The following is a 15248-nucleotide window of genomic DNA, read 5'->3' on the forward strand; positions in this document are numbered from 1 at the left end:
GCTCCCTTACACAAGAATCAAGGATTAGTAGTCACAAATTATGTCCAAAACAGGAGTAAAATTTCAGTGTAAATATTTTGCTATGTGGTTCACTCCGGATGTGAGTTACTCAGATCAATTGCGCACTTACATTGAATCAATTGTTACGATGTACACAGTTCCTTTTCAGTTTCAGTTCAAAAACATTTCTGAATTATTACTATAAACGTTCATTTCCCAAGTTGTCTTGGTTATAATTAATACTTGAAGGTGTTGCACCAAGAAAACTGCTTTGAAATTAATTTAGCCTTTAAATTTAAAAATTAGATAATGTTATTAGCTATATAATAACCATAGCATTAACAGTAACAGAAATTATTGTATTCACTCATGTAAAAGTCAACCCCTATTCATGGCCCAAAAAAATCTGGGATTTTCCATATATCCCATGTAAAAGTCCACCCTAGTCGCTCACCTCGTCTTCAGCCACTTGCAGGCCAGAGCTCTCAACGCCTCAGTTGTGAACTCTTGTTTCAGCCTCACCGACCCACCCTTCAGAGCTCCTGATGCTGTGAATGTGGACTCTCACCTGGGCCCCGGCCGATCAGAACCTCGACGCTTCAGACGATGCAGATACTTATCACAATCCCTACCACGGACTACTTCAATCCATTCTGTTTTTGTTCTTATTTGTTTAGAGATCATTTGGACCTGATACGGGATGTATTTTGATTCAAGTGAATTTCAGCCCCTCAAAAGTAGTATCAATGGAATTTTTGGCCTATAAATTTAATGTTAAAAATGGTCTGCAAAATTTGATATTTACACAAGTATGTTCAGTAAATGATTAGACAAAAATTAATACAATAAATTTTAGCTTCACAGAATGAGAATTTGTAATACACAAAAGAACTGAATAAATTATGAATACATTTTCACACATTTAAATACTTTAATAAAACAAATTTTAATAAATGTTTCTTGTGAATATTTGAAAAAGTATTAGCTTTCCTGAAACATTTTAAAATTACCAAATGTTTGAACACAAAAGCTTGGCCAATACTTCTCAAACCTATTTTCCATTCAACACGATCGATTCCCCAATCTTTCAAAAATGTAGCCAAATACTTCTAACCAGCATAATTCTCTAGGTTAGGAAATTCCAGATGTTCACCACTCTGTGAGCAGAACATTCTACTTACCTTGGTTTTAAATGGACAGCCTCTTGAAACAATATCCTTTTGTTCGAGTCTTCCACTCCAAAAGACATCTCAACTACTGTGGTCTCCTGATTACCTATTATTTCGGTTCTCTTGCTTGGACAACCATCGCGTCCCACAAATCAACCTGTTGAATCTAATTTGAACTGCAGTCTTTGCTACTTTGTCCTTTACTTGGTAAGGGGACCAAAATTGTGCACCTTCCATTAAATTCCCAGAATGAAATCCTTTTCCATCTACATTTTATTTTGCAAGACAAGTCACCTTTGTTTACCATTTATACCATGCTCGCATGGTAAAGATGAGAGAGAGTTTCTACAGGGCCAGAGAGTATATTTACATAAATAAGTTAGAATAGAAATTAAACACATTAAAATATTAAGACAAACACAGTAAAAGTCTGTGGTATCCTATCCATAGATGTCCTAGGAATTCAGGAGTCTGATAGTTTGGAGGGAAAAAAAAACTTGCCTAATCTAGACACAAGGGCTGTAGTATCTCCTAACAGATGGCAGAAGGGAGAACAGTTTACACAAGGGGTGTGTGGAGTCCTTCACAATGTTTATTGCCTTTCACTTGCATCAAGTATTGTAGACATCCTTCATGGTAGGAAGGGATCCTCAATGATCTTTTCTACTGGCTTCACTATCCTCTGCAGGGTCTTTCAGTCTGAGGTGGTACAGCTTCCAAACCAGGCAGTGATGCAGTTGCACAGGATGCTCTCAATACATTAGCTGTAGAATGTAGTGAGGATGGAGGGTGGGAGATGAACATTCCTAAGCCTTTGAAGGAAGTAGAGGCACTGCTGGGCTTTCTTGGCTATGGAGCTGATGTTAAGTGAGCAGGTGAGATTCTCTGCCCAGATATATCACTGCTTCCTTGCAGATATTTTCATAACAAAATAGTCTATTCCAAGCTGTTACAACAACAGACACATTAACAGTGTTACATATTCTTTAGCTTTTTAGTTTGCATTTTGAAAGGAGCAGAGCATGCCTCTGCAAATAATCGCACTTGAACAGCTGAGCATTTAGTAGAATGGCACTATTGAGTGAAGAACAATTGCTGGTACAAGTAGCTACACAGTTGGTGTTGACCACCAGAGATTTATAAAGCAGTTCTGTAGTTGTGTTAAATATTTTGAGCCTTGACTGCTCAGTGGAACACTCCTTAAACCCAAATACACGCAGCTAGTCTTCAACATTGCTTTCTTCATGAGTATCTGGTGTGCAATTACAACTTCTAACTAGCATAATTACAGGACTCAAAGAACCACAGAAAATAAGGATAATTAAAAATCAAAGTTCATCTCGGGCACCTAACATATTAAAAATGTTCACTTTAAACATTGCTTTGCACGGGTGTGGGGGGTGGTGGGGGGGGGGGGGAAAGAGAAAGAATTGCACTTGTTCAGTCTTGTTATCTTCAATGGTTTTGAATGCAACCTCAATGTCATTTTCCCTAAAATTTTGGTAGAATTGGAATAGAGTCTTGGGGTCAACTTGTTTCCACAAATAAATAATCAATATTAAAACTTAGATATCAGAGTCATTTAGAATGCATGCAAACAAGCACTAGAAAGCGTAAGAAACATAAATCAAATGTAACATTTTCAATGACTAAATGTTTAACAAAAACATCTATCAAGACCTCTCCATCTCTCCATCACTAAAATTCATATTAACAAGGAGCAAATCAGGAGATTGCAAATAATTTGTTAAGTTTGAAATGGATATCCACAGAAGTAACAAATAAAACCAAGTTTGGTTCAGAACTACACCTTCTAATTCCTTATATCATGTGTAATAGCACAAAGTTTTGGACAAGGGCTTATCACAAACACTGGCTCTACAATTGATCTTCACTAAATTGAAGAACTGCACACCACAAGGATTCACAGACTAATTTTTAAAAAATTAGTTATAGTACTGGCCATTAAAAAAAAATCATTTCTGCTGACAAATAGCATGCATGGCAGCCCAAATACTATCAGAAGCACCCATCAATCCAAATTGGAATCAAGGACTGCCCAAAACAATTTGAAAGTAGTGCCTTGAACCATGTGGATCAGTTAGGAAGTAATCAACTGAAACAGGTTACTTTCTTCCTCAGTCTAACTCATAACCAAACAATTTTCCAGAAAGCAACATTCATTTGAGACCTTTCAAAGGTACATTCACTTCTTTTTCCACAAGGAATACTATTATAGCTAAATTAAATCCTAGAGAATAAAATAATGTTGACCAATATGCTTCAATCACATATAGTGCAAATTATAAAGTGGACATGCTAACTTTAAATAGTAGAAAAAAATAAATTCATTGTAAAAGTCTTACTCACTGCTCACATATAGTGCAAATTATAAAGTGGACATGCTAACTTTAAATTGTAGAAAAAAATAAATTCATTGTAAAAGTCTTACCCACTGCTGCATGTACTGTGTGGATCCAGCCAATAGAACCATCTCTCTAGACTGTTGAGTTGAAGTGAATTAATACCACTCTGTGTCACGAGTTCCCTGGATCTTCTATTGCCCAATTAGCTTCCTGTTGATCTGAGCTTTTAAAATCCAACTGCCAAATTCACCTGACTCCAATTGCCAGGTGCAGCCTTCAGATAAAAATCACTGTTGCAGTGTCAAAATCTGACATCTGCCTGAATTCTACCTTTTCTGGTTCAACAATGATGAAAAAGTGGACCACAGTCAGCATCACCAGAAAAAGCAAACACATTAAGCCTTAGTAATTAATCTGACACCTCGAGGAAGGGCTTAGGCATGAAACATCTTTACCTCCTATTGAGACTGCAAGACCTGCTGAGTTTTTACTACAATTGTGAGCCCTTAAACGAGAAGATAAAGCAATTTTCCCAATGAATCTATTCCTCCTGCAAATGGATACCATTGCAATTATTTTACTTCTAAGTGCTTGATTTGTCTTTTCCCTCGGCACTTTGTGTAGAATAACTCCACGTATTTTTAATCCTAATTATATATTTGAAGAATTTGCACCAGTGTCTTTTCTCCATGCAGGAATATTTTATTTTCTAAATTTTCACTGACTTGAAACTTAAGTGTCCTCTCCTTTGCACGTATCCTGTCACACAAGTAGTGAAATGTATCTGATTGTGCTTTTATACCAGTGAGGAAACTAAGGCTAATAAATAGCAACTTAAATGCAATTAAATGCAAGCAATAAACAAGAGCTCTGCATTCACATAGCTATCCTCCCGCCCATTTCAATTCTCGCCTTTCCTCTCCTGTCCTCCCATTCATGTGCAGTTGGCCTTTGGCCTTTCTTCTCTTCTCCCAAAGCCATTTTAATTCAGGTGCTCATCCCATGAAGGACAACTCAGGCCCATATGTTGGTTATATAACCATACTACCCCTATGGATGCTGCATGACCTCCCAAATTCCTCCAGCAATGCTGTGTTTTTACTGCTTTCAAATTTTACTTGGTACTAGGAGTAAAAGAATATTAGTGGAAAGTTATTTTTGGAGGCCTGAGATCAGTGGTGTGTTGCAGGTACTTGTGCTGGGTCCCCTAGTAGAGATCAATGGTTTGGATGAGCATGTGGGTGGCATGATTAGTAGATTTACAGATGATATAAAAATTGGTGGTAGAGCGGACAGTGAAGAAAAGGTTGCTTCAGGTAATAACTACATTTGCATCAAATGGGTTAATGGGAAAAGGAATGACATATTGAATTTTATTCAGCCAAGTACAACATGGTACATTTGGGGAAGATAAACCAGGGCAGAACAGTAAATGGTAGGGGCCCTTTGGTATGGGGTAGAACAGGGAGGCCTAGGAATACAAGTGCAAGGTTCTATGAAAGTGTAGGAAGGGTGGTGAAGAAGGAATTTGGTACACTTGTCTTCTTCAGTCAGGGCATAGAAGGCTCCCATAAGACTCTGAAATTGTGGAGAGCATAGATTTAAAGTGTTAGGGGACATGAGATGCAAGTTTTTCCACCATGAACGGTTGTTAAAATTGGACATAAAATGTCCTCCTAAAGCCTGTAACTATTTCATTCACTTTTGATTATGCTGGCATTTTACATTTTCATAAATTTCATACTGCATGTCCATACCAAGGTTAGTTATATACAGTTGTATCATTCTTCTGCAACTATATTCCAGTAAATATATTGGATATTAATCACATCCCAAATGAATGACCAATTCAAAAATGAATCCAATCTTGAAAATTTCAGAATTACTGCACATGTGGGATTTTTTCATTTACTCATTTTTTTTTAATTGTACAATTGCAATTTGATTCATTTAAAGGAGATGGAAAGAGCAATGAGCAGAGGACGCCAGTTTATATATACAATTTATGACCGGTTGTTACCCAATTAATACCCAGTGGAATGTTGGGACAGAACACTTAGCACTCAGCAACAGGGTGTTGACTTGCCCAATCAGGGATGAGCCGTCCCCCAGTGATGGCCAATAAAATCTCACAGGAACCAGTGGGATTTTATTTTAAAGACGTGACTGTTCCTCAGTGAAAAGTTGACTGTAGGTTTGGAACACCTGCCCCTCAGAAGTATACCCTTAAAGCACCCTAAATGTTGAGTTCCAAATTTAGTTTCTTTTTTTTTAAACCTCAACAGACAGTTTGTATTTTCTTTGTAACTTGTGGCCAATAAACTGCATGTGTCCTGAGACCCATGTAAATGAGTGTTTTTCATTCACCATTATATATTATTCAAAAGAACGGAATGGATACAACGCCAAAGTTGTGAAAAAAGAAAGTTGGAATATAACAAATTAGAGAAAAGTTGTATCATTTTTAAAATCACAAACTTTTTTAACAATTTACTTTTAATAGTTAAAACAGTTGTTGAATTACGCGCTGTTCCATAGATTTAGGATAAGAATCCGATTATTATTTATCGGAGCTTGTTGTGTGTGATTTCAATAAGTCATGACTTGAGTACCTGGTTCTGACTGGGTCTTGGGGTCGTTCAGCAGATGGGAAGTCGCTCAATGTTAACACATGTTTAACGTTAACTCTTTAAGCATTGGTAAGCTGGGTCTCTCCAGATAATAAAACTAAACCTGAGCAAGGATAACAATTTTAAGCTTGGGTTCTTCTTCCACCCCCCACCCCCCCACCCTCAAAGACCAACAAACCAGCAAGAGAGAACACTGCATAGCCCACTTTTATTTAGAACTGAGTCAACGGAGCATTGAGACGAGCTCTCCGGAAAGGGGACTGAGATCATAGGTTATCACAGAAGAAACTTAACGAGGTTCTCCAGCCCTGAACACATTGGGCATCTAAAATAGAATTGCTGTAATAATGACAGGTCTTGGGAGTTTGATGCACTGCGACAGCTAATAGTTGGATAGAATTACCTGCTTCTATATATATGTATGTATGTATATATAGCAAAGGGACTGTTTAAATGCCATCCAACCCCCTCATCAGCTTTTGATCCCCTCTCTGTCTTTCGCACACAAATATCTCCATAAACGCGCAGGATCGAGAATGATGGAGATGTTTGAAACTAATCCCTTTTACTGTCACGATCAGCGCTACCTGGTTGGTGAAAGTCTGGTGTTTCCACACTTGGATGGGACCGCCGTGTCTCCTCTCTACCCGGGCAGCGAGGACGGCTTGTCCCCTATCGGAGATGCTGGCCCACCCGACCCCGGCTGTGACAGCGGCGGCGAGGAGCACGTGTACGCGCCGCCCGGCCTGAAGTCCCACTGCCCCGGGCAGTGTCTGATCTGGGCGTGTAAAGCGTGCAAGAGGAAATCGGCCACCACCGACAGAAGGAAGGCGGCGACTCTCAGGGAGAGAAGGAGACTGAAGAAAATCAACGAGGCTTTCGAGGCGTTGAAGCGCAGGACGGTGCCAAACCCTAACCAGAGGCTCCCCAAAGTGGAGATTCTCCGCAGTGCCATTCACTACATCGAGAAACTCCAAGATCTGTTGCAAAGCCTTGACCGGCAGGAGAAGCTGCAGGAGAACGTGGACCCTTGCAACGGCTCCCACTCAATGGTAAGCGGGCAGAGCCGGTCGCATTCTGACCCTCAGATCATTCAGGGCGTCTAATATCTTCGACTTTCACTCATAGGTAGGAACTGCGGACCGCTGGGGAACCAACACCTGTCCAGGTTGGGATAACTTGTCCGATCATTCCAACACCCCAGCGAAACTCCACAAAGAAGGTAAACGAGCTCCTCCTCAATCGCCTGGAGAAATCACAGTGTTGTTTACCATGTTGAGGGGGTGGGAAATGAATAAAGTGGTTGAGGAGAAATGTCTATTCGTTTATGAGTTTGCTGTCAAAGTTTGAACACCCCCCCCCCCTCCCCACCCCCCAACACACACCGGCGGTTCGGTTTTGGGCAATTTTACACAAGGGATAATCTTGAAAACGCATATTCTGACAACCAGCACTGATTTCTTCCGTTGGGTTTCTTTTAATCAGGAAATAACTTGGAATCATTAGGAACCAGCAGTCTTCGTTACCTGACCTCAATAGTAGACAGTATCTCTACGGACGAATCGACTCCGCTGTATAACCAAGACTCCGCTGCTCAGTAATTGTTGCAAATGTTAAGTTCGACTGATTAAGTTTGCCCCTCTTGGACTTGCTTGTCCGATGACGCTTTGCGGTGTTGTACCAGAACAAATTACTGTAATATCGTCCGATTATGTCGATATTTAGCGCAAGTCATTCCCCTGAGTAGAAGGAAAAAGGCCAAAAAACGATTTATTCGACCAAGGCTAATTCTAAAGCAACGGCTGGAATAACATACGACGTTGTAAATATATTTGTTAAAAAAAAAATCTGCTTGACCTTTCATAATTTTATAAGATGTTTGTTTTAAGTGATGTGTATTGTAAAATCGGAATAAAGTCCTTCATTTGATGTTTTCAAACTATTTGGGCGCCGTCTTCGTTTAAAGTATGCCCCGGGTAGTACAGAATTACACAGTCTTCAATGGAAACTGCGCTCCAACAGACAAGATCTAGGAAAGATCTCAGTATGGCCTTCCAAAGCTCACCGGACAAGAGTCTGACATGGTTAATTGGATGTACATTCAACTATTCAAGATTTTAGTTGCAAAAAATGTTGCATTCGCTCCTGCAGGAAGCAACCTGTGTTTTATTCGCTTACTGGTTCTGATTCCACTCCATGTCCGCAGCCTTGCAATTCCCCATGCATTCGTCGTTGGAGGAAGGTAAACCCAGAAGGGAATGCGCATCTCAGCCCAAGACAAGTGCTGGTATTACATTATTATAGGATATGTCATCTGTTGTTCGTGTTATATCCCATACTCATTCTAATGTAAAACTGGGCATGAATCGTTCATCCATGTAATTCCTCAGCCATGTTCCCGCACACTCCATTTGCTCAGTAGGTGCTGTGATTCCGATTGCTAACCGGTAGGATTACATTAAGGATTGTTCACCCCACTCTTAGCTTGAATCATCCCAAGGATCGTCAAGAAGCATAGATTTGGGCTTGGGCAAAACCATCCACCGGCATCAAAGACCAGAAAAAGGGAAGGATCTCCAAATGCTAAACAATTAAGATAAAGGTGCCTTTGATGTTAGGAGCCAGAAATACTTTTGTAATTCAGTTTCATACCACAATGAGTGCGAGGCAATATGGCTTAACACTGTCCACCAAGATGTTTTAGTCCCCTTTACTCCAGATCATATCAAAATCCTGTTTATATCAGAACATGGGAGCAGGAGTAGGCCAGCAGCCCCTAAATCGGCTCCTCCATTCAATATAATCAAGATTTCCTTTATTGTCATGTAATAGGACATAATAGACAATATTGCACAAAATTGCATTCCAAGCCTCCTCTCCCCTTTTGTGCCAGTTCCCCAGAACCCCTCAATTCCCTGATCTTTCAAAATTGTATCTACTTCTTCTATAAAAACCCACCAGTAATCAACCTCCTGGGGTAGAACATTCGAAAGATTCTCCAACTTTTATATTCTAATATACCTTAGCGTCAAATGGCCCCCTCCTAATTTTTGAACCATGTCCTTTAGTTTGGTTTCTCTCACTTGAAGTCTACCTGTCATGCCTCCTGGGGATCTTATGTGTTTCCTTTCTGGAAATATAGTTGAGTCTTCCATCTTCAGAGACGATATCTGTAAAAACCTTAACAATTCACTACAGTATATAAAAATTATCCACTTTCCTCTCAATGTAACCATTGCATTAAATCGAGGCTCCCTGGTTACCAACATTTCTGCAATGAAACAGCTTCTACTTATTTATTCTGACAAAATGCTTTATTTTTTTTTTACATTTCAATCAACTTTTTTCTGAACCTGGGATACAATGGGATACAGCTACTGCTTTTGCCAATCTCATGATAATTATTTCTCAAAACATTCTCCAAAAAGTCATCTTCACCTATTATTTGATCTTGTTCTCTTCCAGAATTGTAGTAACTGAATTGCCGCAGTATATCACATGTGAATTAACTACAACCTATTAACACTAAATGTAACTTTCTTGCTTTTGTGCTCTGTACTTCCAGTTATAAAGCCAAAGATTTCATGGATTTTAAAGAATTTTATGAACTGATTCTGCCACCTTCAAAAATGTGTGTACATTCACTTCCAACTCTCTCTGTTCTTAATTCATTTAAAGTCACATGATTTGGTTCATAATTCCATTCCCTAATACAAACAAAATTAACTACCTAGCATTTGCCTAACATCATTTATCAAGTTCCTATTAAAGTTGATCAGCCCACTTGGAGTTTGTTACAACTGTGTTTGATGATTACCACATTTTCAAAATTTATATCAACTGCAAACTTTCAAATTTGCCCTGTTCGTCCATCCAATGTATTCGTATATCAAGACAAGTCGTGCACATGTCCCAACCCCTACCTTTGTGTAACACCACAGCAGTTGTACTCCCTATGCTGAGAACTAATCAACATAAATTTTGCATTCATGGGCCCCTTTAAAGCCATGATAATTAATTCTGCTAACCACATAATTGAAGTGAAATAATGTCTTTTTGGTCTAATGTAAAGCTTAAATAGTTTTCCCATAAAGACGTGCCTTTTTTGATGCCACTGGAGTCGCAAGTTGATGCCAGTTATCAAGATCTGATGCTTGCTCCTTTTCAGATAGATTAAAAAGATAACTCTAGAAAGAGTAGGATGAATTAGATATCAAAAGTATCTTGTTTTCTTTGGCTTGGCTTCGCGGACGAAGATTTATGGAGGGGGTAAAAAGTCCACGTCAGCTGCAGCCTCGTTTGTGGCTGACAAGTCCGATGCGGGACAGGCAGACACAAGTAAATTCATGAGTATTACTTGTAATGAATATTGTATGTCTACCTCATCAGGACAGAAAAAAAAATGAAGCAAGCATTCTGACTGAGGAGAAATGTTAATCATGTGGTGACATAAACAGGTATGGGAAAAATAATACTGGATTTAGCACATTTGAAAGTGCATAAATCCTCAGGTCTTATGAAATATATCTAGGGCTATTAAGAGAACCAGGAGATAAAATAGCAACCATTATCCTTTTTTTTTAATACAATTGTTTTTAAAAGGAGGTAAACCATTTAATGGTCAGTCAGCTCAGCTGCAATACCAGACAAATTACTCTGGACAACATTTTTTTTTAAATGTTGCTTCCTGAAAAAAAAATTGGGGATTATGATACACAACTTCAAGCTAACACAAAGATAATGTCAAGTTTTCTGCTTCATGTAGGAAATTGGAGAAATCTTAAGTTAACTTTTATTGAATTTAGCATATTTAATTGCATAATAATGCTGACACATTGCAATAATTCAACTGACATCAAAATGATTTTCATTTGTACTCAGCATCTGGTGCCTCTCATGTCAGTGGCCAGCAATAGTCAGCCAGCATTGACAGATCCCATTTGCCCTGATACCAAATTTGTTAATGTCCCAATGAAACCTTTCACCATGTCCGTCACTGCACCAAGATCATCAGTGATGAAGTCCAAGTGCAAATGCAGAAAATGAATTTTCAATGACTGGCTGCAATTCATGGCTTCGTATGCTTGAAGTAGACTTAAAATATGACAGGAAATCACAAAAAGTTGGTTATACCTAAAAAACGGTACATGATTAGAAAATGTTACGGTGATTTTCATGACAGCAGCCCAAAATCCATCCGAAACAGATCAAAAGAAACCAACTGATATGATGTATTTGATCAAAGAAGGCCTCAATTAAGGTGCCACACATGAGATTATTGAACCAATATGCTGGCAAAGTGAGGACTGGGTAATGACCAGAAAGCAGAGAGTAGAAATAAATTGATAATTTTTAGAGATTATGGCATGTAGAACGCATTGGGGCAGGTGTCAAGCACAATATAACCAAGTTTGTTGATGATACTGAATTGAGTGACAGTTTGGTTTAAGGGAAGGATGTGTAGCGGCTTCAAACAGGAAAGAGAGGCACTAAATGAATGAGCAAGGACACAGAAGATGAGATATAATGTAGAAAAATGTGAAGTTATTCTCTGTTGTAGTATACGAGAAGTATTTTTGAAAAGTGATTTTGAAAACTATTGGTTGTCACGGCAACCTGGGCATCCTTGCACATGAATCACGGAACATTAATATGCAGATTCAGCAAGAAATCAGGAAGTCAAAAATTCAGCATTCACTGCAAGAGGTTTTGAATACGTAAGTGGAGACCCCTTGCTCAAATTATACAGAGCTTTGGGAAAAGTGCTTCTGAAATGTGTATAGTTCTGGGCTCACTATCTAAGGAAGGATACAATTATAATTGAAGCAATGCAGCAGAGATTTATCAGATTCTGGAATGAAAGGTTTATTTATGAAGAAAGGTTGAGCAGATTGGGCAAACATTCTCTTGAAATTTAAAGAATGGAACATGATATCATTGAGAAATGTGAAATTCTTACAGAGTTCAACAGAGTGGATGAAGAATGATTTTTCCCATAGAATCAGGAGTTACAGAAGGTTGGCCCTTCAGGACAGAGAAGGAATTCATTCCCTAAGAGGACTATAGATCAGTTGCTGAGCATACTGAAGGCAAAGATAGATGGATCTTCAGTTGAATCAAAGGATGTGAGGTTGAAAAGTGGCGCTGAGGTAAAAAACCAGAAATGATCTCGTTGAAGAGTGACCCATACACAAGGTACTGAATGTCTCAATCCAACTTCTATTTAATTGATCATGTTCTAATGCAATATTCAGCAGGTCGGACAGCATCTCTGAAGATTGAAATAGAGTTAGTGTTATGGGTTAATAAATTTTCATCAAAACAAGGAAAAGCTGGATAACAAAGACATTTTACTGCAGGGATGGGAGAGGAGAAGAAAGACAGGAGAGAGAGAGAGAGAGAGAGAGAGAGAGAGAGAGAGAGAGTCTGAGTGCTAGCTGAGAGAATTGCAAATGCTTTTTAATTTGAGCTTATCCACCTAAAGTTGATGTAAGTTAAAGGAGATGAATAAGGATAAAGAGATTAAAAACAATTTTGGGTCTATAAGATGCAAAATACTTCAGCTGCTCGTCCTTGAATATTTTAAAGAGGAAAAATCAGCCAAGATGAGTTTGTTTTCTTTAAAACAAAAAGAGACAATGAGAGATTTACTGAGGTGAATAAAATTATAAGAGAGCCAATATAATGAATAAAACATTTAAAAAGGTGTGAAGAATGAATATCACTCAGAATGTGATATAGCCATGAAACTCTCTTCCAAAAAGGAGTCAGAATTGAATCTTTATTCACCTGATCACTCTGCTTTCTTATAACTTAAAATCCCTAATTTTTCTATGTCTATCTTGTCAACCCACTCACTGGAATCCTGAGATCTCAGGTGAGGAAGCAAGATTTCTTCCGCAACAGATCTGAATGGGGAGATTTGGGAATTAGACATCTTGCATTTGTGGACCTGATAACCACGTCATCCATGGCCAGGGCAAGTCCTACTCTGGTATTAGAAACCTATATTATAGAGCCAGGGCCAGCAGCAAATCTCTCCCAGAACACTTTCCATCTGGATAATAGATCTATAGGCACGTCACAGGTGTTGGCTGTTATTCCAGTCGGATGAGAATGATGTTAATGCTTCTGTGGCAGTTTGGTGAATGTGGAGGTCAAAGCTTCCCCTGATCTTGAAGTCCAAGCCAGGCAGGGCGTTGTAAAGAAGCACTGAAATGGGCAAAGGTCCTTTTCAGAATCAGAATCAGAATTTATTGTCATGAATAAGTCATGAAATTTGGTGTTTTGTGGCAGCGTCATAGAGCAAACATTCATAATATGCAACAATAACATAAAAATTAAAAATAATAATGCACAAAAAATAAGGCAGTGTCTTTGGTTCATTGATTATTCAGGAATCCGATGGCAGCAGGGAAGAAGCTGGATGCTTCCATCAAATGATGCAGTAACTGCATGTCTATGAATGTATGATATACACAAGGCTATGAGATTGAGCAGTTTTCTCGAGCAGGTACTGTCCTGCTGGAGTGTTTCCTGCTCTCTTTTTCCATTTTTGTTACGCTCTCGGTTGTTCTCGTCGTGCTGCTTAATGGTTATTTTTTGCAAGACTAGAGAATCAGATGTAGAAAATGGGTCTGTACAGCTTTGCTCCTTTCTGTTGATATAGATAGAGTGGGATGAATGGCTGTCCTTGACCTCATAAATTTCAGTGAGATTGTTGTTTTTAGATCAAAAGACAAAATCCAACTACAACTGCCACATTGATGCCAACTGTTTAAAAGAACTATATATGATTATTGGCAAAACAAAAAAAGTACACTGTTTGACTTGCTGAGTTTCTCCAACATTGTCCTTTTACTATATACGATTATTCTCGCCTTCCCAGGAGTTGGGCAAATTCATTCTTTCATAAGATTGATCTTGTTCCCTAGTTTCCTGTTGATTTCATCTAAATTCATCAATATTTAATCACGTACAAAGCAGGTTCACACATTGTTATTGATTTTCAGGGATCCAGGAATTGCGTGACATGGATTGGGTAGAGAGCTAGGTCCCACTGACAGATCCATCCTGATTTCTTAGAATAGCAGGACAATTTTCAACATTCTTAAGTTGAATACGCTTGGTCAAAAGATTGACACGTAATCCAATCACACAATCATGCTTCCCTATAATCTTGCTTCCTCTATGACGATCATCGTCAGTTGTTGAACAGTGAACTACTGAAGGAAAGGTAGCTTTAATCCAGGCACAAAAACATTCCAAAGCCAAATGGTAAGCAGCTGATCTCGTAGTAACTGCAAGGTATGAATGAATCTATGGAAGCAGGGCCAAACTCTTTGAAGATTCACATAAAAATAATCCTTGACTGGTGATACCTAGAGAACACCACAAAAGACCACAATACTTGAGGTCAAAATACTAACTTTAAAACACATAAATCGATTCAAGATTATTTTATTGTCATGTAATAAAACAGAAAATGTGACGTTACACAAAATTTCATTTTGTCTATCATAAGGCAGACAAAGATTCCCCCTCAGCAGAAATCTTCCAGTGCACCTTACAATCAGAAAAAGAGAATTTCCCCCAGAGTCATTGTGTCTGCAGATTCGCCTCCAGTCCTTCTGAATTTTAGCAGCAGAACAGCCTTCAGTCCAAACCACCAGCAACCTGAGCTCCAGTTGCAAATCTCTGACATGATCAGGAAGCCCTCAGCGCCTTCAGCACCCTCTCACATCTCGGTTCTGATATCTGGTACCCCTTTAGCCAGTCTCAGTAGCCCACAGCCTGATACGAGTCCCCTGACCACAGTCAGCAGCTGCCCATAGCCTGCGAGCATTACTCGGCACGAGTCACCAACAGCCCGCCGACTATTAAAGCATTAAATTAAGATACTGACATTGAATTTTGAGTTTTAATCATTTACAACTATTTTCAAGTTTTTAAAATCCAAACTGTTGTTGAAATTGCAAACGTGCGAGATCTGCAAGGTATTTCTCTCAACCTCATGCCAAAATCTAGTACAAAACAATCGATCTAACGCCACAGGATTAATTCTGTGTAATTGGATCCTGGAT

At 38.9% G+C, this 15248-nt stretch overlaps 1 protein-coding gene across 1 annotated transcript; it reads left to right on the forward strand.

Moving 5' to 3' along the window:
* Positions 1-6642: 6642 nt before the first annotated feature.
* Positions 6643-8070, forward strand: myf6 (myogenic factor 6). The gene is made up of 3 exons (XM_069902835.1): positions 6643-7217; positions 7294-7387; positions 7651-8070. Exons 1-3 carry the CDS (start codon positions 6702-6704, stop codon positions 7764-7766), a joined length of 726 nt encoding a protein of 241 aa, XP_069758936.1. The 5' UTR covers positions 6643-6701; the 3' UTR covers positions 7767-8070.
* The last annotated feature ends 7178 nt before the right edge of the window (positions 8071-15248 follow it).

Source organism: Narcine bancroftii, chromosome 11 (genome assembly GCF_036971445.1).
Source record: "Narcine bancroftii isolate sNarBan1 chromosome 11, sNarBan1.hap1, whole genome shotgun sequence".
NCBI lineage: Eukaryota > Metazoa > Chordata > Chondrichthyes > Torpediniformes > Narcinidae > Narcine > Narcine bancroftii.